This window comes from Hetaerina americana, unplaced genomic scaffold, assembly GCF_022747635.1.
Source record: "Hetaerina americana unplaced genomic scaffold, ioHetAmer1.1.p SCAF_53, whole genome shotgun sequence".
NCBI classification, from domain to species: domain Eukaryota; kingdom Metazoa; phylum Arthropoda; class Insecta; order Odonata; family Calopterygidae; genus Hetaerina; species Hetaerina americana.
The window spans coordinates 2,560,062-2,587,382 of NW_027287128.1; the positions used below are offsets into that span (position 1 = coordinate 2,560,062).

General features: G+C 40.3%; 2 protein-coding genes across 2 annotated transcripts in view; one reads left to right on the forward strand and one right to left on the reverse strand.

The window, feature by feature from the left end:
- Window positions 1-27,321, forward strand: part of LOC139694734 (cilia- and flagella-associated protein 298) — a 191,438-nt gene that overhangs the window by 59,114 nt on the left and 105,003 nt on the right. The window lies entirely within an intron of this gene.
- Teh4 (tipE homolog 4) overlaps window positions 1-27,321 on the reverse strand; it is a 58,056-nt gene that overhangs the window by 29,722 nt on the left and 1,013 nt on the right. Inside the window, exon 2 of the mRNA XM_071593226.1 lies at window positions 6,088-6,350. Coding sequence (XP_071449327.1) covers window positions 6,088-6,350 — 263 coding nt within the window. The remainder of the gene's footprint in view (window positions 1-6,087; window positions 6,351-27,321) is intronic.

Here is a 27,321-nt window from a genome sequence, read left to right on the forward strand (position 1 = left end):
TTTTTCAGGGATCTTTCTCACCCTTATGCTCGCGACGTGATGCTTGATGTAGCCTCTCTCTCTGGGAGATCCTCTCTCTCACATTTCTCTCCCTCTTTTCAACTTTCACGAAAGTGACTGTGATCCGGATTATGAATCTGAGCTCATTTCCTCGCCTTAGAGCCGCACCCCGCATGGCGACTCCGTCTCTCGGGCATTCCCCGCGAGAGAGGAGGAGGGAATGGCTTTGTCTATCCACCCGACCTCCTTCGCGTCCCCTTCACCCTGCCCGGGGGAGGATTCGAATGATGGAGCGAGTGAGGAGCAGGCTTTGGTTTCTCCACTGCCCCCGCCACCCACCCTCTTCCCTTTCTCTTTCCCCCCTTTCCTCCGTCTTATCGCTCTCTCTTTCTTTCTCTCTCCGTCTCTCTCTCGCTGTCGGTCTCTTTCTCTCGCCTCATCGATCGGTCGAGGTGCACATCCGTACATCCTTGTTTTCGTTCTCGTTCCCTACCTTTCCCTTTCACGCACTTATGTTTTTCGCTTTCCTCCATCCAATTTATATACATATATATGTATATATATATATATATATATATGTTTGTATGTGTATGTGTGTGTATATATATATATATATGTATGTATATATATGTATATATATGTATGCATATATATGTATGCATATATATATATATAAATATATATATATATATATATAAATATATATATATAAATATAATATATATATAATATAATAATATATATATATAATATAATAATATATATATATATATATATATATATATATATATATATATATATATATATGCATATATATAGTATATGTGTGTGTGCGTGTTTCCATGTTGATAATTTTAATTAGATAATCTTTGCATCAAATGTTTCTTGATTATCGATAAAATCAAGGTTTTATTTCGGTATTAGCTTTTATACGCTAATAATTTAAAATGAAAATAAATAGTCCACATAAATAGCGGATTGGCAAATATGGACGTGACGGAGTTCATAAAAAAAAATCGTTTATATTTGTATTTGAATGAATGCAGCATCGAATCAGGATATCATACTTTGGAAGTCTTCAGACACATCGATACGGCTATATATCGTCAATTTCGATTGAATTGACCTTCCATAGATGAAGGTCGAGAGGTGAAGGCGGATGGCATCGGTCGGTGACCTGCGGTCCGCGGGGTAGGCTTATGCCCCCAGGAAGAGTTCAATCCTGGCCGCGTTAGTTTTGATGGTGACCCGTGTGGTCGTGTGACTTCTGAAATATTAGGCCTATTTTCGATCCCTACGCTTATCTCCGTAATCCGATTCCGCGGGCGTGCCTCTACCGTAAAGAGACGGCCGAAGCGCCTCCTCTCTTCTTCCCCGAAAACTGCACACTTTGATCAAGTTTTCTATCCTTGAAGGAACGCATAAATTATTCGGATTTTTTCTTTCTGTTGCAATTTCAGTGTACAGGCATCGGGTGACACGGTTCATAATTTACTTACTATTAGATATTGCGAGAAAACGGATCAAATTTCAGTGCTTAGTCTCTCTGGTTGTGTTATATTAATAAAAAAATCAATCTTTTTCGTAGCTTAATGCCCAAGGAGTTGGAAAAAACTCCTTGGATTGATTTGGTTTAATATTTTTTGACTGTGTGCCCAGAGGTACTCGAGATCCCTCGCTTGTTCGGCATTCTTCTCCTCCATTCTTTTATCTCATAGCCTTAGGTCGCCTTTATGGAAGAGCTACTTAGATTTATGATAGTAATATATTGTTTTACGGTACAACTGTTTGCAAGATTATACAAGTGCCTGGAATAACTGTTAAATTAAAGGAATAGTTAGTCACCTGAAATAACAGGCAAATTATTCGTAAATTGATGAACACTCATAAAAGATACGGGTGTGAAAATTACTTGCTTCTTTTTTTTTGTTTTTCAGAAGAGGGAAGCTATAGGGAATCATGGAATCGTGGATTATATTTTATGGGATTCATGATCTATAGTGTCTTATTATGTCTTATAATTTATTTTGAATGCTTGATCATTTTTTTACGGGAGTGTCATTATTCTGTAAATGTAAAATAAAATGGAGTGAAAGGACAGAAAGTTGGGTTTACACTATTTCCTATCATTACATCCATTCACAAAATTGAGGAAATTAGTTGGGAAAAAATAAGTCAGAGAAGGCTTTTTGGCCCTATTTTTATCTATTAATTGTCTTTTGTTTATCGCTGCGTATTGTTGAAACCTAGAGGGTATTTATGTAATTACGGTATCTTCTCCATGTCATTATTTTCTGAATCATTGATTAATATATGTATTATTATTCAAAGATAGTTATTGTAAAAATATTTTCCTTGGGAAATTCACATTAGAATATTTTTCCATCACACAATGTGTGATTACTACGAAACATGTATAAGCGTATCAAAATCGTGTGCGTACTTATCATTTATATTTTATTTTATGAATGTTTCATGCATTGAATCCAGAATTCTCTACTCGGAGCACTCAAGTACGGGCTTAAGCAGTGAAATAAGTATGACTCGAATTCTATTGATTCTCAATTCCTACAGTTGAGCAGTATTTATTGAAACGATGCATATAAATGTTCCTGGTCACCACAATCAATTTAGTTGTACATGTTTATGAATAGGAATTATATTCATGCAAGAGTTAAACTGTCACAATTTATTTATAACGAGCATCTAGCGGTTATGGAATATAGAGGTTTTCGAGTTAGCTCTATTGTTTTGCAGTTGTTTGTGCCAGTACTCTTCATAGCATGAGTGAGTTAGTACTTTTAGATTGATAGCACGAAAAATATGATGCTTCTCCGTTTGTCTTTTTGAGGATCAATTTATAAACCATCCTCTGCATACATAAAGACAAGCTGCGGTAAAATGGAGTTCATGAGCCACGGCGTCCTGGATAAAAATTATTAAATATTTTATTTGCTTTTTGCGCGGCTTATTTAATGGACTTGGTTTTCCTTTCAGTTGAAAATTATTGCTGTATAAATCATGATTGTTCTGCTCTTTGGTAATATGTGTCGGGTAATGGTTTGAGCACACAATATTCAATCCTTATTCACGACTCTCGGCGGAATATGCGTCCGATTGTTCGGCTGTATCAGCTACCCTCGGCTCAGTGATCATCCCTCTACATTATTCCATAAATCACCTTCGGATGACCGGATAGCAAGCGAGGGCTATCCATAAGGGGGAAGTAAAGAAATTGTCCCCACCCTCTACAAACCCATTGCTTTGTTTGAATAATGTTCCACTGTCCTTGAGTTATGTGGGGAGCCGCAAGAGAAACACTGATCCGCATTCACGGGAAATTTTACTTTCCCATCGGACGCTTTTTACCGCAGTCGGAAAGTCAATGACGCAAGTCCTCCTGGCAATCCATGACTGGCGCTTTACCCAAGCTCATTTTGCTTATTCATCATGTTCAATAATGTTTATCACAGCTCATCTATCATGCTGTAAGATTAGAAAAAAATCGATTCTCGGTAGTTTGATGGAACTTGGTGGATTTAACGAAAAGTCGTTTGGAATTCATTTTACATTGCTGTCATCCTTTCACCTTTGCCGATTTCTGTATTGTTTGAAGGAGTTCTTCTAACCCGGCTTATTGTTTCTTTAAATGTTATCAAATGATAGTTATTAAATAAATCTAAGCTAATATCATAAGTATATTGAATTATATAGGAAATAATTTTTTTTATAATCATGGTTAAGTTTAGAACTTGATTATATTTATTGTATCTTAACGTGTTGATGTTTGTAGTGTTTTACTTTCGACAATAGTAATCGTATAATTCAACTTGTAGTGAAAAATTCGGTTTTTGCCCAAGTGATAACTCAATTACTTTTGATGCACAGGAATGTTGTTTTGAATTAAGTAGGTGCTTGGTGTTGTTTATACCGATGGAATGTTACCCAGTAATTGTCAAATCCAATTGAGGCGAGAATGAAATTCCTATCCGTCCCAAATATAGTATTACTTTCTTAAAGTAGACCATAAACGTAGTGGCAAATTCGATGGAAAAGATCATATCTTTCCGAAGTTTTGATACGAAGGTAAGGGTTAAATTTACTCCCAACTAAGAAGCCATAAGTCGTGTGGAAGTCGCAAATTTAGGGTAGGGTTTCCTTACCCCTTCCATCCGTTTCCCAGGACGTTCCAGTCAATAGGAAATTGGATTTTAGTGATGGGGTGTCGAAAGGGGTGGAGTGTCCGATCTATAGCTGGGCGCTCTACCCACTGGGGCATCCACGTCACCTCAAAAGAGGGCGATGTTTACTTATTTCATAGATTTGACACAGTTTTGCGACCACTTGATGCACAGCGCAGAATCGGCGAATGCTGCGAGGGCTCGTCCGGAAGATCTATTGTCAGGCTGGATCCGCGTCTTACCTCTTTACTGGGATAGGGATGGGCAAAACAAAGAGGTTTGGAAAAACTCTATTTCTAAGGTTGTTCAGGATTTACACCGTGAGGTTTTAGGTGCGTAAATGCTGAATTCACGCTGAATATTAATGGCCTCTGGTTGAATGATAATTTATAAAATACGATCATATTGATGGCGTATTGTGAAACTTCGCTCAGTGGATCAGGAAGCTTTAAGTGTTTGGGGAGAAAGCAAAAGTCATTACTGATGTAAATAAATCCCAACTTATATATTATTAACATATGTAAAAACTTGAGTCGTACCTTTTGTCTGATTCAGCCATTTAAATACACAATGGTCGCAGCCAGTGATCCACAAATTGATTTGACGTAAAACTAATAAGCCTATCAGCAATCGAAACACGCATCTCCCGAGGTAAGGTGGAAAGGTGGAAAAAATATGTTTTTTCACTAAAGGGGAAATATTTAAATGTCATGTTACATATTAGTTTTTAAAAACATCAAGGTACTCCTTTATGCATAAAATAATGTTTCATACACGATATACCAGCGTCGCCAATGTTTACCCACATTGAGCGTGCTTTTTTGAAGGGTTAGTTGTAGGAAAACAAACGTGGACCGGGGAATATTAAAATATTAAATGTGTTTTGAAAAATTTAGTGATACTTTTGTGAAATATACAGAATATATATGAGGAGGAGGTTATGCTGGGCTTATTCGACTCGAGGGTGAAATCACTTTAAAGGCCGTTTCACTTTGAATTTGTATAATATCTAACCGGAAGAGCTTAAGAAATTGCAACTGTATTTCGAGTTGAGTGTGTGAATGGGAACGTTGATATACCATACGCCTTAGCGAATTAACGTACGCGAAAGATAGCCCGCGTTTATTTTTTTAGTCTTAGTGTTCCCGTTTTCCGATCACGGTTGTCGTCGCGATCTTAAATCATCTGATCATTTACATTCCTTCTGTAAAAATGTAAACAGTTTACGAGATGTAACAACAAATGAGGGTAAACACTCCCCGAGAAAGAGCAACAAGTGGGAGAAGCATTTAATTTAGAAATCAGTGTGGAACACTGGGATTTGCCAACCGTTTGTTAATCCTCAGCCGCTTGATCAACATTCATAATTTATTATCGATTAGTTATTATTATCAATAGACCATAATAGTCACACATAATCAGAGATTATGGGCGTAATGACTATTAATATAGCCAACACTTTTATTTCAAGGCTGTTTAGAGCTTGCTTGTCATACTTCATCTCAGTGCTGTTTAGTTTCTTCGGTGAACCGCAAAAAATATTCTATTCATTGAAGGATCATCAATCATGGACTGATTATTCTCGGTTAAAGAGCCTAATAGTGCGACACTATTTTTTACATTTCTACCGTAGATTAAAAGCAAGACATTAAGCAATATACGAAGTGTTTCTATTGGTGGATGTGAGGGCTGAGAACTTATGTACTGACTGTACTTGGAAGATGGTCACTATGAATTATGTGAGAAATTCAGTGTTTGAACCAGCCTGAAGGGTTCGATTTCGTGAGAGCGACTTGTACCCTTGTGAGAAAGAGAGTATCGTGGTGGGAGGCCAGAAACCCTGGGGTTAGGCCTGAAACCCTAGGGTGGGAGGCCAGAAGCCCCGTCCATCCCCCCAGTCTCTCACCCGTTAAGCTTCATGTTGTCCTTGTCGCTGTCAATCGTGGGGCCGTCGCCTGTCGCGTTGGGGCACAGGTAGATCTCCGACATGTTGGCACAGTGTCCGAGGGAGCAGTTGAATACGCCCGAGATGGCGCCACACGCCTCGTCCACGTTGCAGTTGACGCGGCGGAGGGATGCCGAGTCGGCTGGCGGGCAGGACACACTTCCCCCGCTCCGGCATCCCTCCAGCCGAAGCGCCGACCCGTTCCTCCTCACCATCACGTAGATCTGCGGAGGGAAAAGTCGGTGGACGGGGGTGGATAAGCTTCTGTACGTAGGTGGGCTGGCAGATTGATTGGGGGTTGGATTTGAAAACGAATTAGCGGAGAAGAGTGCACGGGATGGATTAAACGGGGGGGGGGGGAGGAAGCCTATTAGGGAAGCGGGTGAACCAATTTTAGTTTCGCTGATGGAAGTTTCGATCGATTCATAACGTGGTTACTGCTCACGTTAGGGTTTTCGAACGTTAGGGATTCCCTTTCCCAACACCCACGGGGTATGTTTTCGTCCGGACATACGGGAAGTTCTGGACGGATCTCCGCTTTTTTTCCGGACATGGGGGCCTATGAATTAAAATTGAAGACTGTACGAGTAAATTTAAAGCGCTATAAAATGCGAGTGAAATACGTATATTCAGCGTCACGACGGATTTTTGCTCTTGTCGCGTCAATGTTGGGGATGTCTATGGGAATTATGGCAAAATGGAACGGTGGATTTATTTGCAGGAGGGTTTATTCTGTTGAGTGACTTTAAGTGAAATATCTATTGAGTTCGTCGAGAATCTTTTTCCCTAATACCCCGCCCTCCTTGGTTATTCTTTTTGTAACTTCGGATTCGAGTTTATCGGCGCCTATGTCTGGAGATACTTTCAAACAATAGGAATACCTCTGCATTTAAATTCAAAATCCGCTCACCTAAATATATATGTCATTTAATTATGCACAGTACACCCAGGAGATGGATTGACTGACCAATGCAATTCTTACCTAACCAATGCAAAACCTCATGAGCTCTGATAGCTCTTCGAACATGCTTCGTTTTTCGGTTTATCTACGCCTACTGCTTTTTGTTCTTTACATACGATGTATCCTTGTGTTATTTTCTTGAGAAATCTTTCTAGAGAAAATTTGTCTATTAATTATAATAATGGATTACGGACGAGGTGATTAGAAATATGGATGAGAAAAAGGACATGGAAGAATGTAAAAACAAATATCGGTAGCTGGAAGCGAAAAGAGTTGAATAATGAACTGAGGCGAGAAAAAAACAGAGAAAGAAGCGTGGTAGAAGATGCAGTGCGAGGTTATGGAAAGTCTATAAAGAAAGGGTGAAATTGGTGCGCTATACAGGAAAGTTAAAGTGATGCCAGGAAGTAAGAAGAAAAAATCTGTGATTAAAAGCAAAGCTAAGACAAGAAGAATATTAATTGAACCAGAAAGTATTCAACAGAAATGGAAGGAATAAATAGGAAAACTGCACGGTAAAGATGCTAGGCCAGCCGGCTTAGACATTAAAATGAGGATATGACGAGTGTGAGGATAGGTTAGGTTCAGGCGTACTTGCTGGTGGGATATAAAGGACATTAAGGGGACAATATTACTGCAGAACTACTCAAAGGTTTCAGAAAAGGTGAGAAGAGGAGTTTTATGGGCGTTTATAAGGGAATATGGCAGTAAAATTTCCTCAGATCAGTATTAGTTCACACGTCATGAAAGGGAAAGGCAGCCATGTAAGGACTATATGGCAATAAGTTTAATTTCGCCCCCTGCGGAGGTGGTTCTCAGGATCATCGATAAGAGGATGAAGAATCGCGTAAATGGTTACTTAGGATATAATCAGATATAAAAGTCGCTTGGCGGGATATGCACCTTACCTGCATCCTGTACTTGTCTCAGACTGCTCTGGTGTAGTGGAAAATGAAGTGTCTCGATGGGAAGCGTGAAGAAGAAGAATGAGATGGTGGTGTCCACTATCACCAATGATTTTCAACTTATGTATAGAGGAATTGGTGGAACTGCATGCGAAGAAGTGGAGATAGAAATGAAAATTGGAGAATTCATAAAATCAGGTTTGCGAATGATAAGCTTTAGTTTGCCAGTCAGTCATGGGATTTCAAGTGTAGCTGTGTGTATTGAAATGGAATGAGAATCACTGTATGCAAGACACAGGTTATATGTTTTTAGAGACAGAGGAAAGCTAATTTAAATTTTCAAGTAGGAGCTCATAAACTAGGATTTGAGACTAAAATGGCCAAAGTGGTAGGGACAAAAGAAGAAGAATTACGTTTGGCAAGGAAACTTTGAAAATTAGTCGAGAATTGATGTCAGGGACGTTGAGTTAGGGTGTCAAGAAAAAGTTCGTCAAAACTTAATATGGGACCTGGTTTCGCACGGCGCCGATACATGGTCATTAGAGCAGTGTAATAGGTGTAGATTGGAGGCTTTTTAGATGTGGGTACGGAGAAGGATGGAAAAGGTGAAGTGGATAGAAAGGAAAACAAACAAGGAAATGCAAGGCATGGTGAGAGAGGAGAGGGAATTGTTGAAAAAAATCTAAAGAAAATATGAAAGATGAATGCAGGGCATTTTGATTGGCAATGAAATGTTGCAGACTGTGATAGAGGGTAGAATGATAGGGAAGCGAAGAAGGGGTAAAATTAGGATAGAGATGTGGGGCGGAATGAAGGCAGGAAGGAAGTGAAGAGGGGCTTATTGTAGAGTTTGATGTCAAATTGTGTTTTACGAGAGGAGGCAAGGGAGTGTCGTTTTACCGTTTTGCAGCTTGTGTTCATCCAAAAGCTAGCTGAATCGGTAGATTACCAATGTTAATAATAATCATATAACATTCACAAAATTAACAAAAACTGCCTGGATTGAGCATTCTGATTTGGAAATTTTAAAATCGAAAAATTATGGGCTTTTCTAATTTTAATATCTTGACCTAAGTAAACTTTTAAGTATTTCAATTTTTATAATTGGCCGAATGGCAATTGGCGAATACAAAATAGTCATCAATTAACGAAGTACAATTTTAGTCTAGTTCTTGGAGAGTAGGTATCTTTATCTTTGGGGTATATTATTCCGATGCTCAATCTTTTCGCATAAAAGATGATTAAGTACGCTTGGTATCAATTCTAAATACATTAAAAAATGAAAAAAAATTCCGCGCTCTAACAAATGGAGATGTTTACTTTCTCAAAATATTTTACACATTTGCCAAAATTACGCATTAATATTCTTTATTTTTCTGGACTAAATAGCTTTTTTACGGTTCTAAATAATAGCAAAATTTATAGAATTTTGTCACAATTTCTCTGTCAAAAATTATATTCAATGATAGTTACATGTAGACGTCCATTAAAATTTTGTGCCATATAAAAAGTATGGTGAAACATAATGGGTTTCGACGGTGAGTTGCAGAAGGATACGAAATTATCATCAATTTTAAAACAGTTTTTATATGCCGGCTTTATTGCTTTCGACGTCCTCACTTCCTCATGCCATTTTGAATACATTGAGGGAGTTATATGAATATTAAAACCTCGCACGTTGCATGTAAATTTAAAATTCCTCGAATCGCATTTCGCGCAATATCAGAACGAAAAGCCGTCACTATCATTGTTCGGGGGAGGAATGTTTTGTTTCCCCTGGAGACTGTCGATAATTAAAGGAAGTCTGCGATAAACCTACATCTCAGGAAAAATGTTATGTTACTATCGTTTTTTATTATCCACTTACAATACTTAATTTGTTAGTTATGCGGTGAATAATTTAATATTATTATCCTAGTCATGTTCAATTATTCGTGAATTTTATTCAAGGTCATTAGAAATTCAATCAAAATCCATCTACCATTATTATTTTCATTGAAGCATTATGCATCCATCTCCAAAATAGTAATTTTAAAGGATTCGGAAGGGTACAGCATTTTGGTATAAAACTTTCCGTATCGGATTTCACCGCTTGCAGTTTTGAAATAGATACGATTTTAGTACCATTTACCATGATTTTGCCGTTTGGACTACTTAATACCGTATTCATAGTTAAATCCCCGGAAGCCTGTTTTCGGACAAAGTCCCCTGGACTGGCTACATTATAGGCGGCTCTAAGCGTGAAATACAGCAGTGGAAGATCGTGTTGTTATCTCGTTCCGAGGCTTGATGAATCCTCGTCCTGAAGCTTGTGATGAATCCATTGGTTTGGTTTTCCTGTGGATAACTTTTCGAAATGATCTCTCGGGCGTTAGCGCATTTTAAATCTACTTTTTGCCTAGATTCTATCATTTCGCCTCTCAATTTGAAAGCTAGATGATCATTAATCGGGATCGGGATTAAAAGTGGATTGACGGGCGTAACAGTAACTCATGATACGATGAGCCCGATACTTACTTCTCTAAGCAAGGGCTGCGCTTCCAAGCCGTTTCAAAGGATACGTTTGAAATGGATTAGTCAAGTAGTAACGTAAAAATCGGAATTGATATCATACTGATTTTTTGGCCTTTGCAGATTACATAAGACATTAATCCCTCGCTTTCGTTTTTTTACTATCGTTTCGTTCAGGAAGTAATGGCATTGAGTATTGAGGCCTTACTCTTTACGAAGTGTAATGGTTCTTGCTACGTTAACTCTTTACGCGATATTATATGGGGGATTGAAATCCGCCAGAAGTATTCAGTTAGTATTCAGACAATTATTTGATTGTCCTTGACATTTTTTCTACTGAACTGGACCCCTTGTTGATCAACACAATGGCGCCATTGGATAGCGTTAGCATTAATTGTTGATAGTTGTCATTTCATGTACAGGAGATTGGTATAAAAACAAACCTCTCCCGCGAAGTATTTCATTTCATTTACGACCACTTTGGTTGCAACTTAAAATCTTACAGAAGTTCCACTAAGTGACAGCATATATATTTTACTTAACTTGAGTTGAGTATGTTTTATCACAATTAACTTGTGGGCTTTAGAGGGCATCTTAAGTATGGAAATTATGAGAATGTTCTCTGGATTAGCAATAAGAATTTAGTAAAAAATCTAAGTATAAATTTAGCCAAGAGCCAGATCCTTTGCGGAGAGATTATTCATTGACAGAAGGACTGAACAGTACGATATGATGTTCTAAAAGATGAGTCGAATCTGGATCCCCCGATGGTTTTTTTTTTGGGAACAAGACCTGCATTAGTAACGTATTAAAAATTGCTCTAATTTAATTTTCTGGCTGTAAACATTGAAGAACGCACGGATGAATGTTTACGTACTTGTATACTTCGAATTTTCAAAAGTTTCACTGCACCAATAATGCATCAATCTAATTTTTAATTTCGGAATGAATATTTTGCTGGCCTATATTTTTTCTTAGCGATTCCGTTAAGCATAGAGCAGCTCCTTCCTTTTTAAAAGCGAGGAATAAACACTCGGGCTTAATCCCTCTTGGGTGATCCAATTTGCCACGGTGACAACATTTTTTCAACACATCGGAATTCCTGAAGGGTTGAGGAGTTCGGCAGATGGAGCGGCCAAGTCGGCCGGATCGTGGTGTTCCGAAGGAAGCCAGTTAGTTAGGTTCCCCGGCAGTTGAATGTCACCGTGAAAGGACAGCAGAAGCCCGCCCACCTCGACGAGAAGGGGAATCGAGGGAACCTGTCGGGGAATATCGCGCAATCGAGTGGAGCCACTCCTCATCTCAGTCGGGAGTCATTTCCTTCGCTTGGGAATCGCGGAACGGACCTTTTGCTTTTTTTGCGCTCCGAGATCATTTTTCCCCTCGGGCTGGACGTATTTTTTTTCTCGACGCAAATCCGATTTACAATTTTTTTCTTTCGTTCGTTCCGAGAGACTCTGTGAAGTCAAACCCATCTATCTCTCTCTCTCTCTTTCTCCTGCTCGTGGAGTGTTCCGGATTAGCCGTCGGAGAAACGCAAGTGCCTCTGTGCGAGCGTTTGAGGTGAAACCTTTGAGTGGTTGATGAAGAGCTGTTGGGAATTCGACCAGTTTTATTAGAATTGAAGGCGTTTCGCGAAGGCTGCGCGGGGTGGCGGGGACCCCGAAGTAGTTCTTAGGGGGTGGGGAGGGAGGGAGTTTGGATGCGGGAGTCCGAGGAGGCGGACGGTGGCGGGGCGCGTGGACGGGACGTGGCCGATGGAAATGAATGGGCTCATCGGTTTTCGTGAGCTTAAGCGAGAGAAGAGGCGTGGTTGCAAGCGGCTTCCTCCTCCTCCTCGCCCGCTGCCCCGACTCTCTCCCCCGAGAGGGGTCTTCGAGAAGATTGCCGGCATTGGTTGGGTAGTCAGGGGTGTTGGCAAGCGGATGGGGTGGTGGGCAGGTCGGGGAAGGGGTGTGGAGAGATTAAGAGGACTTGTTGCAACGCTCCACCTCCCGGGAGGTTAATACGACATGGTTTAAATTAAGCCTCTCCCCTAGGGGATGGTGGGGAGGAGAGTGGGAAGGCTCTTGATCGGAGCGTCGGCTACGGTTCGACAAATGAATAGCGTCGTGGCGGGCCTGTGTTTCCGAGTGTTGGCCGACGTGCTTGGCTTTCGATGGCCTATCGATGGCACGGCGATGGTCGCTCGGGGGGTGGGGGATCGGACCGCGCTGTGTGCGTTGAATCAATGTGGCGCACAACGGAGGTACTTTGATTAAATCAGAGTGCATGCTCGATTCTTCTAACCTTTTAAGTGCTGGAGGGATGACCCGCTTGGCACCTTTTTTCGTTCCTACGGCCAACCGTTTCATCCTTCAGGATGTGAGCCATTCCTTTCTTCTATTACAAATTTTTTAGCGACCCCGAAGCATATATTAAACTCGATGTGATCCGTGATATATCATAATCATCTCATTGGCTTAAAGGTATAGTAATTTTGTTCGTTGTGTCCACTTAATTTTTATTTATCGTCCTATTGGGCCGTTTAGATAATATGTGCCCGAGTTGGAGACTAACTGAGAAATTAAATTCCATTGTATAGAAATACAGTCAAATGTACGAGTAATAGGATCTTAACCCAATGTTCATGCTCATGTGTCGTGGTATAAATCCTATTTGTAAACATTTCAGGGGGTAGATTTAACTTCATGGTTACCTTGAGTTTTTTATTAAAACTGCAGTCATCGACGCGAAGGTTGTTTTGATAGATATGAGTAAAGATTGACTGATACTGGTATTGACGAGTGACATTTCTAAATTCATCGGTACTCAGTTTTTTCCCTGTATCATCTGAGATCCTCCATATGGTTCTGGTACGAGGAAAATTACGTGTTAATAGGTACGTGAATTTTGACTTGTTACTCTCCGTGCGGGAGCAGAACACATTCGGCTTCCTCGAGAAGTCTCTCAGTTAAAGCTTTCGCCTCGCTTTCTGACTGAAAAAAAATTGTTGGGGTTTTTTATCACCGTCAAAGAAAGGTTTGCCTTGCACAAGAGATTGCATGTTTCAATGACATTTCAGCGTGTGAGGAATGACCTAATTTGCACGATTATCATCACCTCGGAAGAATTTAGTGGTGACTAAAGCTATTGCGGGTGATATCTTCAACTCATGTGATCATTTTGTGCGCAATGTAGGACATGAGAATGAAAACTAATTATGGAGAGGAGCGAGGGTGGATAGAATCGATAACGTGGGCGTCATCTGAGGAAAGAGTCATCAAAAGATCTCCACATTTCCCACTGATAAAAACTCGCTTTTGAAGAGTTCACCGCCCTTCCACTAAATTTCGTTCCAGATTCACTAATCGTTCAAGTGTGAATCGGGGCTCTTTGAATAAGTTCTTCATATTCGAGAATCTAGCCTCGAGATTTGTAGAGGCAGGTCACTGCATGCATGAAAGCACGCTAGAAAATTACTTCTGCCATTAGCGATCGACTTCTACCATTAGGTTGGGAAAGATCATTTCCTTCAATATCTCTGAAGGTACAATCTATGTCGTATTAGTATCAGTTTCATTCGCTGCTTACAGATTTATTTATATCATTTAAGAAGTTGAATGACGGAAGAAAAGTGGAACACATCTGAATTCTCCATAACGACTTGAGACTTCTTTTCTTTCGAAATTACCCATTATTTTCAAATGTTGCAATAATTTTCTCTTAGTACCTTGACTCACCAAAAGGTACCCCATAATTGAGTGCGCCAATATAGCTCACAATTTCATAAATGAAATAGAATGTCGATACTTCTAAACAGCAAAATACATTATATTATGATATTGCACTCCGCCGAATCCTTTTCCTCCCAGAAACGAGAATCCACTTTCATCCTTTCTTTGCACGCTAATGCAAAAGCTGACCGTCGTGACGTTTAACTCTTTAGGCAACACATAAACGCGTCGTAATATTACCTGAAATTTCCTTTCAGCTATTAGAGCATGATTGAGCAGACCGAGTAATCATTAAATCCTTGGACAAACTCGAAATTGGAAGATTCAAAGAAGTGGCCTTTCAATAGTGTGCGTACATTTTTGCGAGTAAACTCATTTAACTCAATGGGTAGGATCTGCTCACGCAAAAGCGAAGTGTCAAAATAAATTTACTTTATATAAGGGAAATGATAGAACCAAAATTGATCCATTGAAAATAGTAGGGCATTGGTAATTTAGACAGTTTAGATGGAATCGTACCTCGAACTCGGCTCAGAGTTAATGGCGTAAATGTTCTAGGAGGAGTTTTAGCCCTCGAATTTCGAGTTATTAGGAGAGCGTTCTGCCAATTGTTCATGCGAAGTCAGCAAAAAATGTACCGTGCTTGCTCACCTATGCAGCACATGAAAGCGGTCACGTCAAAAAACCGTAAAGAACACTCCACAAAAATCAGTCACTCAATTATACACATAAGATAGAAATAAGGCTAATTACACTGAAAACTGGAGTGTACAAAACAGCATTAGGTACATCCATATTCAAAAGCAAATATAGTAAAGCTAAAAAAAGGTTATAAAAATATAAATTAGAAGATATTCCCTCCGAGAGTGTTGTGCGTTGAGTAATACGAGCATAAGCGACATAAGTGCAGTTGAAATTTCACCCGTTTGCAGCAGGAGGGAATGCTAGTTTTTGTGGACGGAGAAGCAAGATAATATATTGTGCGTGTTTGCTGTTCTCCGATCCACATCCGCCAAAACATGCGTATTGCGTTGCGTTAGTGATGATATGGACAGTAGCTTATCCTCGTGAACTAATCATCACAATACCCATGTGGGTGGAGTGATGAAGGAGGCGCCAAAGTACCAGAATACTTAACTTTTTTGGCGCCAAAAATTTATCCGCGTATTCAGTAATTGGATCACTCGCAGTTTCTTCTTATTTCCGGGACTAGCAGCTGTTCATGATATTTGAGATGTTCGTTATATTAACGTGTTTGTGTTAACCTTATGTCCCATTTTAAATACGCAAAATTTTTAATCATAAATTACTAATATTTAGCCGTTTCCACGAATACTTAGTGTTTGATCACCGTTGATTTAGTCTACTCATTATTTTTAGTATTGCAATTTCTCAAAGAGCGCCAAATCTTGAAATGCAGATGGTATGTTTTTCTCCAATTATTGCGGTGACGTTTAATGTAACTTGTTAACAACAATTTAGAATGATAAATATGAAGTTAGCATCCATGATGGTTAAAAAATACAGCAATTTCTCAATACATCATAATTGGAATCACTTTGTTTCATTTAATCCGGAATCGATCTCGCTGTGTCGTGCGTGCAACCATGGGGCCCGTATTTGTGGCCCCTCCGGGGCTTCCGCTGCACTCCCACGAGGGCGGCGCGCTGTCGGGTCATCCGTGTCTCGTTTCTGAGGAGTGCGTGACGTCTCGAGTCTATTGTGTGTACACACGGATGGGGGAGGAAGGGGGGGGGGTGGAATGGGTTCAGGAAGGTGGTCGGTCGTAGTTATACTCGCATGGAGAGGAGAAGGCTTTTATGGTCGCTTGTCGCGAGGATGAGGGAGGGAAGAAATGGGTGGGGTTCCAAACTATTTTTGTTTCACGGTTTTCTGCTGACTGGATCGATGTGTAAGGCGGCTTTATGGGTTGCATGGAAGGAAAGGAAAGGAGTCGGGTGGAGCGTGGGAGGGAGCGAGGAGGAGACGAATGCGTGTGTGTGTGTGTGTTATTAGGGGAGGAGAAGGCGGGACGGAATGGAGAGGTTGGAGGGCGGAGGAATCGAGGGGGAGAATAGGTGGGTGGTTGTGGAGTAGAGGAGAGTTAGAATGAAAAAAGAGGGCGGGTCGCTTGGACTAAAAGCAAAGGGAAGTCACGCACTTGGTATTTCAGCGCTTTTTAAAATGAGATAATTTACGCGTTTTATTTCGGCGAGGAGAACCACCGCGCGATCGACGTTAATGCCGATATGTGCCAGGTCTATATGAGAATGTACGTATGTTCGAGTAGGAACTACTGACCTCGTCGGTCGTCTCGTTACCGAAGAGGGTGCGAGGGAGAAAGAGATGGAAATGAGCTTGGATTTAAGCGTTCATTTTCCGAAGTGAAATTTCATCTCCTCATATGCCTAATGCATTCCGTTCGATATTAAGTCATCAATTTCTCTCTCTCTCTCTGTCCATTTCGCGTGCTACCTTCTTAAAAATTGAGTGTAGAGACTGCTTATATTTTGACGTAATTCGATTTAGTACCCATCACACTCGTCTCGAGATTGTCAAAGAGTGGAAAGTAAGTCGAAAATTATTGTAAATTTTGTTCGCCACGCAAGAGAATTTTCCTAGCTAAGGCACTTATGCAAAATATGTGTTTTGCAGCAGTGGTATTTTGCTTTGTTGGTTTCCGCCTAGATATTTTACACTTAGTCATTTATTGACGTAGGATGAAAAGGAAATCCCTTTGGCGAAGTAGGTGGAACATTTGTATATGTTGTTAAATCGTCGCTGATTTTTCATTTTTTAAATATATTTTTTCAATTTGGCAATCTCATATTCGCTTTAGACTTAATATTATGAATCACTTATATATAAACACCGCGCTGATTTTGTGTGTTTGCATTTCGAGAGCCATTTGGCTTCAGTGATAAGGGAGAGTAATTGTTGACCGTTTGGCTGCTCGATTGATAAATTTATTTTGACGTAAAAATCGAAAGATTTTCCATGAAAATAATACAGTAAAAAGAACGCAATGTATTTTTGTTCACTGTCCTTAGAACAGTGGAAAAATACATTGTATTCTTCATTTAATAAATCTGAGTTTATCTGTAAATACTATATAAATTTATTATTATAAACTTTCTTCCTTGGTTTCTCAAAGATATATTAGCCAATGTTGTCAATTAGTACATTTCCTCCGTATTAAACTTACTTTTACAAATATTTTAGCTTTACGATTTTCAATTTTAATATCTGAAGATAATGAGCATGCCGAGCCCAGCAGCTTATAATTTAACGATAGTCATTGTTATCAGATATGTATTATATAATATATGTTATTATTATTTAATCAACCGGTTAAGGTAGGTTTTGGATGGACACAACTGTAAAATAAATATTTTGTGACTCCTAGCAAAACACAATCCTACCTACTCTACATCAAGTCCCTCTTCGTCTATGTACTTCCTTCCTCACTTCATCATGTCCAACATCCCTACCATGTCCCTGCCCTTTTCTCGTTTACCTAATTTTCTCCCCTTTATTACAGTCTTCAACATCCCACTGCCAATCAATACGCCCTTCATCCATTTTTCCAAGCCTCCATAGGATTTCTCCCAGCAAACCCCTCTCTTTGTCCACCATTCAAAGTACTTCCTCATTTGCTCTCTTCTCGGTCCATTTCACCTTCTCCATTCTTCTCCACATCCGCATTTCAGAAGCCTCCAATCTAAGTCTATCCTCCTGCTTCAGTGACCACGTTTCCGCGCCGCACATAGCTACGCTCCATATCAAAGTTTTTACGAGTCTTTTCTTAACATCCTTACTCAACGTCCCAGTCATCAACTCAATCCTCCTCGTGAAAGCCTCTTTGCCTGGCGCAATTCTTCTCCTTACGTCCCTACTACTTTGAACGTGTTGGTCCAAAAGACTTCCGAGATACGTAATTTGTTCTACCTGCTCCAGTTTTTTTCCTTCTATTTTAATGTTTAGCTTAGCCTTTTTCTTTCTAGAAAATCGCATAGCCTTTGTTTTATTGATATTGATTCTCATCCCGTACCTGTCGCACTGAATTTCCAATTCACTCAGCAATGCTTGCAGCCCCTTGGCTGACTGACAAACTAAAGCTTGGTCATCAGCAAACCTAACTGATTTTACGAATTCCCCGCCCACTTTCATTCCTACCTCCAGTTCTTCCCATGCCTCTTTGATCATTTCCTCTGCATACAGGTTGAACAGCAACGGTGATAATGGGCAACCCTGCCCATTATTACCTCTTCCTAACACTGCCCATCCGGACTCCCCGTTCCCCACCCGCACCTGAGCAGTCTGAGACATGTACAAGTTGCGGATTAGCCTCCTGTCCCTCCAATCTATTCCTATTTTCTGCAATATACTCATTAGTTTTTCCCAATTCACTCTATCAAACGCCTTGTCAAAATGCACGAAACAGGCAAATACGTCCTGATTATATTCTTTATTCCTCTTGATTAGTGATCTCATTACTGCAATGGCATCACGCGTACCTTGCCGTGCTCTCTCCTTCTTATACCCAAACTCATCATCCTCTTATTAATCATTTGCCTTGTTCTCCATCCTTTTGTTGATAATCCTGAGAACCACTTTAGCTGCATGAGAAATCAAACTTATTCTTCTGTAGTCCTCACATAATGTAGTATTTATCGTTTTCGAAATAAGAGCTACAGGTTCCGTCGCCTCCGGTCATGGGTTGAGACAGGATGGATTTTTATGACGTGTGATTGTTTGTGGTATCGTTGCGTCAGCATGGAACACACCGTTGAGCAATGCTACGCTGTGAAGTTTTGCGTTAAACTCGAGAAATCCGTATCAAAGGCCCTTAAACTCATTAAACAGGCTAATGGGGATGATACTTTAAGCCGCACAACAGTTTTTGAGTGGCATAAAATGTTTAAGGAAGGCCGGGAGGTCGTCCAAGACGAGCGCCGCGTCGGACGCCCGACGACCGCTCGAACCGATGCTCAGGTCGCCAAAGTGAATAAAGTTTAGGACTCTGACAGGTGTTTAACCATCGCCCTTATCAGTGAGGAGACCGGCCTTTCAGTCGGAACCGTCCACACATTGTAACAGGAATCTTGTGATGAGGAAAGTGTGCGCGAAGCTGGTGCCGAAAGTCTTGAGCGAGGAACAAAAACTGTCGCGGGTGGAAATTTCGCAAGAAATTTTGGACTGCGTCCAGGAAGATGAAAATTTTCTCGACAACGTTATTAACTCAAAGGATAGCTCAAAAGGAGCTCAAAGTATATCGGTTCGATTCCATCGAGGCGGTTCAAGCGGCAACGACAAAGGCTCTCAACAGTATTCCGGAAACCGACTTCCCGCGGGCTTTTGACGATTGGCAGACGCGCCGAACTAAGTGTACCGATGCAGGAGGAATGTCTTTTGAAGATGATTAAGTAATTGTAATGATATCTGCAATAACCGTTAATTTTTGGAGCCATTCCCGATACTTATTGTACGGATCCTGTAGTTGCTTATGAAGACAAGTAAATCAAGCAGTTCATCACAATAATGCTATCATTATTTATTGTTTATAATGTTAGTTATATAGGCGATTGGGTACTTTTAAAATATTTCTTTTTATTTTATTGATACTAATAAAATATCTACCTTGAAATGTAATTAAATTTTTTGTCTAATCTTTTATCATGTAATATTTTGCGATGATGATTTCATTAGCTACACAAATAAGGGTTTCATATATCGCCCTCTTGGTAGCCCACTCCTGAGCATATTTGTATTACCGTTTTATGTTACATAATGAGGGTTTTTTTATGAATCTTGTTCATGCTCATGGCTTATCTAGATTTCAATTGCCATTGCATTGCTCGCACTCCGGAAGCAATTATTGTTACTTTGTGCTTGTAGAGTTTATTTTTCTATATGTTAATTGGATGGTTGGGCGTCAAATAAATTATTAGGACATCTCGCATTGCATAGTTTTGTTGCTGTTGATCGAAATATTTCCAAACTGGATCTTTTATTAATGGTAGTTCGCATTAAAATTCAAGGGAACATTTTATGAAAATATTTTTAGTTTTTTGAAATAAAAAAATCCAGGACAGATCAAGCCCTCACTTGTTTTCCTCCAAAGTGCCTGCGATAAAACTTTACAAATGACATCTTAGCATGTAATTTTCTTATTTAGTCTCAATTTGCATATGATTGAACTCCTGTAGTTTAAAGCGGAAGCGATGAAGTGTGCTTCGTGACATAATTCGTCATCGTGACAAGCAGTTCCTCCAAGCCAATATTTTTAGAATGAATTTCCATTTCCGTCTTAATGTTCCTGTTGTGATTCAAAGGGTCACTTATCGCTGTGGAAGTTTTCTGCGTAATATTTGCAACGTGACAGAAATTCATGTGCCTGCGTCTTCGTCTATCGTTCGGTTTACGCCGCGATGCACGTATTCGCAATGTGATTCGTCCCGGTAAATTAGTCACATGCCCCCAGAAAAATGAAAAACACGTGCGTATATTTGTTTACATGTGCGATGTGATTCGTGCCGTGACAGGCTGGTGGGCTGGTCCAAGGACGAGACACTTAAGAAACGGTGTGTAGAAAATGAATATGAAAGTGTTTGTTTTTCAGGGATCCCTTGTTTGCCATTAAATGCGTGTCCCGTCTCAATCACAATCATCTATGTGTCGACGGGCGGGTGCGTGCGCAAGATCGTCTACCTACTACTTCATAATGCGCGGTAACTCGAAACACTCAGATAAACGCGCGCGCGCGCGTGTCCATGCACGCGAGAAATGTGGACCTGTAAGCCTCAACGCTCATGCGATTGAGGCTTACGGAGTACGTCCCTTTGGATGAAAACAACATTGCACTTAAGTGAAATACTCCGAAAACAAATCTATTGCAAATTTTTGGCTGTGAATTTTTTTTCTAAATATATTTTATCTAACGATTAAAACTTAAGTGGTGGCGTGTGGGTGGCATTGATCACCATCATTGCAGTGATCGACTCGGAGGTTAACTTTGGAAGGTTTTGAGGATAGAGCCGTCCCTGAACTAAGTGTCGAAGCGCGTGAAGTTCACACATTTATGGTTGGAAGTGGGTGGTTTTTTTTGGTTCTCTTTATCTTCATTCGGTTGCCATTGAAATTCTCGTAGCTTGAAAATTTCAGTTTATTTTTTTAGACACGTTTATCAAAGGACGTCGCTGGGGATTCGATCCCCCATTTGGCAGCCAAACGATCTACCTACTGGGATAGCACTCGCCTGAAAACTCTTTTTAGTCAATTGAAACATCTTATAAATACGGAATATGATCGTAGGAGGCATAATGTTGGGGTGGAATTAAGTTGTCTCCTTTCCCAGGCATCATTTAAATGCGTTAATTGGAATGAATTATTCAGCGTTTCTTTGAATCAGTCTCTTCCGTGAAAGTTTTACGTACATGATATTTCTTTTGCTGCAGCTATATCCTTACTGCACGCTGTTAGATCGAATATCACTATTTTTATTTCGTTCTGGTTAATGAGGAAAACCTTTGCCCATGCATGAAATTCATTTCAATGCAACATTTTCAGAGTGTAAAAATCATTCGCCTTGACTAGGATCCCGGTCAAGGCGAATATTTTTTTACACTCAGACATTGTTACATTGAAATGAATATTAGCGGATGACTCAGTTAAAAGTTACTGTTGCGGCATCTCCCGCAGTTTCTTGGAATTTTTCATGAAATTAATGTTTGCTTCATCGTAGTAGAGGTTGTAACTAAATTAATACGGGTTCTAGCAACTTTTATAATGATCTCTGTCAACTTGCTGCAGCGCAGCTGTGTCCACCGCAGGTGCTATATAATGATCTCTCAACGAGTTTCCCCTTTGTGTACCCTTTGTCATTTATTTACCGGAATGCAACACTGAACAAAGTTCCGATTAACACAGATGTTTACTATAAAAGGAGACATCCACGTATTCTCCATGATGTATGCACATATGCGTGTTAACGTACATATTCTCCATGATTTCATTAGCCTATCCGCAATGATTCACAGCTCTGTTTGCGAAATCTGCGCGCACATCTTATGCACCGCTGCTACAAAACGAAGATACTTTGTTCTTTAAATAATCTCCATTGTTCCATCGTTTGTGTTTATCAAACTCTGCCGCCATTGACTAAGAGTATTTTAAATAACCTTTCTGCCGTATTCTCGCATAGTAATGTATGCTCTTGGAGCTGGTTGCATCCGTGATTTATATTCAAATTTAAAGGAACTGCGGGAGATGGAGCGACAGCAACGACAGTAAGTGACAATAATGCGCGTTACAATGCAACGATTACAGAGAGTAAAAACCATACTCCTTGAACGGAATCCCGATCAAAGCGAATGATTGAAACACCTTGAAATTGTTACTTCGCGATTCGTTATTTGTTTAATCTTTCAGATTAAGCAATGCAATTAAATAGCCACTGATTTACTGTAATATTAAATGGAAGCTCTTTGCGAAAAGGAACGTTTGATATATTTCGACTCGTAGTCATAGCCATTTGACAGAATTAATAGTGTTTGTGTATCTTTCGTAAAAGATGATCTGCGAAATGAAATATAGAATTTCAGTGCAAGTACGTAGAAAATGTTTGGTTGATAGCATCTTCAGGAATCAAATCACGCTAAACTTCGTTTATTTATGGTTTTATGCCTATTGGCCTGTAGAAAATTAGCGAATAAGATTTTGGCATGATTTAACAAAAATTATTCTTCAAATTAAATTCATATTAAACGACTCGTACGATGGAATAAAATACTCAATACCAAGACCAAGTAAAATCTGCATTCATAGTTATCATGGGCAAATAGGAAACGCGTGGCAGCACCCATGTAATTATCCCTTCATTATCTTACACTTTGCAAAATTTGATGAAATGTGAGATAAAATTGATTTCGGTCTTAGTGTAAGGTTAATCAAAGTTTTGTTTAAGTTTCTTGTTCACCAGTTAAATTTTTTCCACCGTAGATAATTAGCTCTACGGCTCTTGACATTCTGCCATAACGGCTCTTGATATTCTGCCATCTGCCGTACCATGTTATGTGTTATCATTCTTCTCATTGTCATTTCAATGGATCCGTACAGTTTAACGGGTATCACAGAAGGAGGAATGGTGTAATAATTGGGTATCAGCAATATCAAATGCTATATTTTTGGAAAGTGTCCATTTGATTGTATGTTCAAAATGACTGCTTTAATGGTGTAGCAATATGGCCCGCGACTTATGAATACAGCATCGTAGTCAAAGAAAATAGGGTCTTCCCTATGGTGCCTAATGACTGCATTCTTCGGGGGTTGATATCAATAGAAAGACTCTTTGTTGGTCACTTCCCTGCGTTTCTATGAGCTCGGAAAATAATCAAAGTCTTGCGGAATAATTTTCCTGTTGCTGTGGGTGGATGGAAGGGTGACCAGGGCGTTGACGAGATGACCTCTTAGTAGAGCTCGACGTATTTGTATTATGGCACGCCCATAAAGTGACTGGCCATTTTGTGCGGGCGCTGCGTTCATTTTTGTTTCCGAGTGGCTGGAGACAGTGTCCGACTTGGCCACACGATGTGATAATTTCTGCCGGTGAATCCAGGCGGAAGAGAGGATGTCCGCTGCATAAACATTTCCGGAGACTTAATTGAACATGGCTGTGTGGAAGGATTACAGAGGGGATTTGCGCGTTTGTTCCTTGTTTTTAATAAAGGGGAGAGAGAGAGAATTTTTTCGCAAGCCTCCGAAAGAGCCCATTGGCAAAGTCGCCATAACTAAGTCAACCTTACTCGGGTAAATGCAGAAAACCTTAAAATACACGATATGCGACGAGTTTCGCGTGCGTTTCCTATACCTTTGTAAAGGTCTAGGTGCTTAGTTAATGGGAAGCATCCATCTGCCAGAGTGTAGTAGCGAATGGAATTAATTACTGGCCACAAGTCTCTCCTTTTTTTTTCGCACACTCGAGTGTGTGTCTTCGTTCACCCGCGGTGCTCTATATACTTGGCGAGAGAAAGAGAGAGAGATCCGCATGAGAGTGGAGGATGTCGTGCTGCCCTTATTTTCTTGCATATTCAAATGAGATTCGCGGGTCGGGTCAGGTTCTTGAAAACGCGAACCCGGATCCAAGGGAAAAATCTCGCTTCATCATGTTTTAATTAATGCCCCTTGAGTGTCTACACGCTGAGGTGTGGACTTTCGCGGCCTTAAGAAACGCTCTTTGCTGGGTTCGGGCCTCGCACGCCCCGACCTCGTCCTCCGTCGAAGAAATTTGGGCTGGCGTTGCTCCCCATCAAATCCTCCTTCTCCATCCCGGCCCAACTCATAACGTTCCCGCACAAATTAATTTCCTCGGTCGGATGAATCCCGTTGTTTGCGAAGAAGGCTTAATGGGGAGTAGGGGGGGAGAAGGGAGGGGCTGGCCACGGTAGGGGGCGAGAATTGCGGTTGGAGAGGATTGGGTAATGGGGAGGGGGTGCGATAAGGGAGTCCGCGTAATGGGGTAAGGGGCTGCTGGGAAAAAAAGGGACGGGCGGAGAAGAAGGGTAGTAGGAAGAAGAAACCTTCGAAGATGTCGTGAATGGGAGGGTGATTTGCATAATCGTTCGTCGAAACCGAGGCCGACAAAGGCGCGTCTTCGGAGTCATCGATGGCATGTGCCAAGGTGATTGAGCAACACTCGGCGTGAAATGTGTGCAATGAACAACTTCCGATTTTGGAGGTTTAGCGTACATCCCCTGGTTCAGGAGTTAACGTACAGAAGAAAGGTTGCACTTGTACCTAATACCAAATGATGATAACACTACTTGAGCTCCATCTTATTACAGCTTTCTAGTCTCACTACGTAATCTTGACGAATTGATAATAATCCAGGGTGCAGTGCTCAACTCGATTCGAATGTTTGCAACTTTGCATTTAGGAACAAGCTACAGTTCATTCACACTCAGGTATGCATTACTAACCTCTGTCTAACTTTAGGTTATAGGACGCTTTAAAGATTCTCTTTTGAGGAAAAAGGCGTCCAATGTGTCGCGAAATGCTGTAAATTAATCTTTGATAACGTCAGGGCTCTAAACCCCTTCTCGGCAATCAAGTTCCTTCGACAAATAAGAGGAGGTAATTTGATTTTGGTTGTCCGGTTGGCCTGCAGAATTTCACAACCTGAACTGACCGCAACACCACGACAAAACCTTAAAGTTTTGCATTGAAGACGGAGTTCGACCTTTGACCATCTTATCTTTGGCGAACCCATTTCCCAGTAGATGAACATAGTTAGCTACTGAATTCATTGAAGTCTTCCTTTACAAGTTTATTTTGGTTCGCTCCCAATTCTCACGAAGATTTTTGAAAATGAATTTGATTCCCATTATAATAGTTGCGCACCGTGGTGGCATTGTAGCAATAAAATTTACGTTCCCGGTTCCTAAAATTAGATGCTGATTTATGAATTTTATTTTCTTGATAAAATTTGGTGCCTCCTCCTCGAAAAAGGAGCAAGAATTTGAGTCTTTTAAGTATGAAAGCAAAAAAGTACTAAAGTTACCCATCACTGCCTCTTTCCGTCGTTAATTTTTTGGCGCTGTTCAATGCCTGAACCTGAAATTGGTCTCCGTGCGAGACGCATGGTATCCCAAGCTTATAAACTTTTGAATGGAGATGAAGATTGGTTCTGGGCCCGTGCAGTTCCTCAAGCCGTTGTCCCTCCTAGTCTATTCCGCCCGCGAGGAAATTCTCAATTTAGTGCCATCTCACGAAGTGAGAAGAGGAGAAGATGCGAACCGAAAAATTGGTTCTTGAAGGAGAAGAAAGGCAAGGTGTTTTTGGAGGTGTTGCGCGTGTGGGTAATGGAAGCAGTCCAGGGCAACCCCGGGGATGTTTTGGAGGCAGAGTAGGGAATTATCGACCCTTTCTTGGAGAAAACTGGAGTAGGCGCCAAAGAGCGAATGAAAATCGTGGAAGGAGTGAATGGAGGGTGACTGGAAGATGTTGGGAAAACTGTGCTCTCATCTTCAATGCGCTGACTGTTCTCCGAGGAAGGAATTCCAATTAAGTATTTTCCTCTTATGGTGAAAAATGTATTTCACGAGACCGGAATTACTAACTGACTTAAAGAGTCTGGAGTTCATAACAGGAAGCAAGGGAATTAATTGATGATGGAATTGGAATTCATCCAACAGTGGAAATGAATGATGAAATTATTCTAAAAATGTGCTCTTATTCTATCAAAAGTTTTATCATTGGTGGAATTCAGCCCCACCCTTATTTATCTGAATGATGTTGACTAGTTTTTATTCCGAATCATATAGTTTCATGTTGTCTGGAGGTAACAAATACTATTGTTTACATATTTCATAGATTTTTGTTTTAATTTACTGATATTATGAAACAGTTTCCCACGAGTTATTGAAGTAATATAATTATTAATATATTGTTAATGTTTTTAGTGCTTCAATTACTTCTTTGTCGAGGGTTGATCAGGTCCTTTGAGCTCTTCCACGAATGACGCCGCACCCTCAAAAACGAATCCACTGGCACATTAAATATCTCAGGGAAGATAGGCTAGTCGTGCGTAATTTTCTCGAATTACGGTGATGGTTTCGCCGAATCTGTCAACCGACCCATATTTTGTGAAACTATGCCCGTGTGACAGTTCTTTCCGTACGGTGACGAGGATTAATTTGTTTACACTGACAGTTTGAGCTGTAGTGGCTCCAAAAAGACCTCGTCTTCCCACCGCGCTCTCGTATGGTCGGATTTAGTTATTTTTCTCTCGTCGGACAAACAACAATGGCCTGTCACTGGATCACCATTTTGTAAACATGAAATTTATTCTTTATAGGAAGGATCGAAGTAATGTTAAGATGATCTTGGATTCGGGCAATCGAGATAGGCACCTATTACCCATACCGAGGATTACTAGATTACCAAGGATCTACCAAATTATGGGAATTCCCTGAACACAATGCGCCAAAGAATAGGTTCGTGATATATAATGGTATTTGCCTTTGAATAACTTTAATCAAATTACTTTTACTCCCATTAATATTTTTCGTGATGGGAAATAATGAAAATCTTAATTTTACTCCAT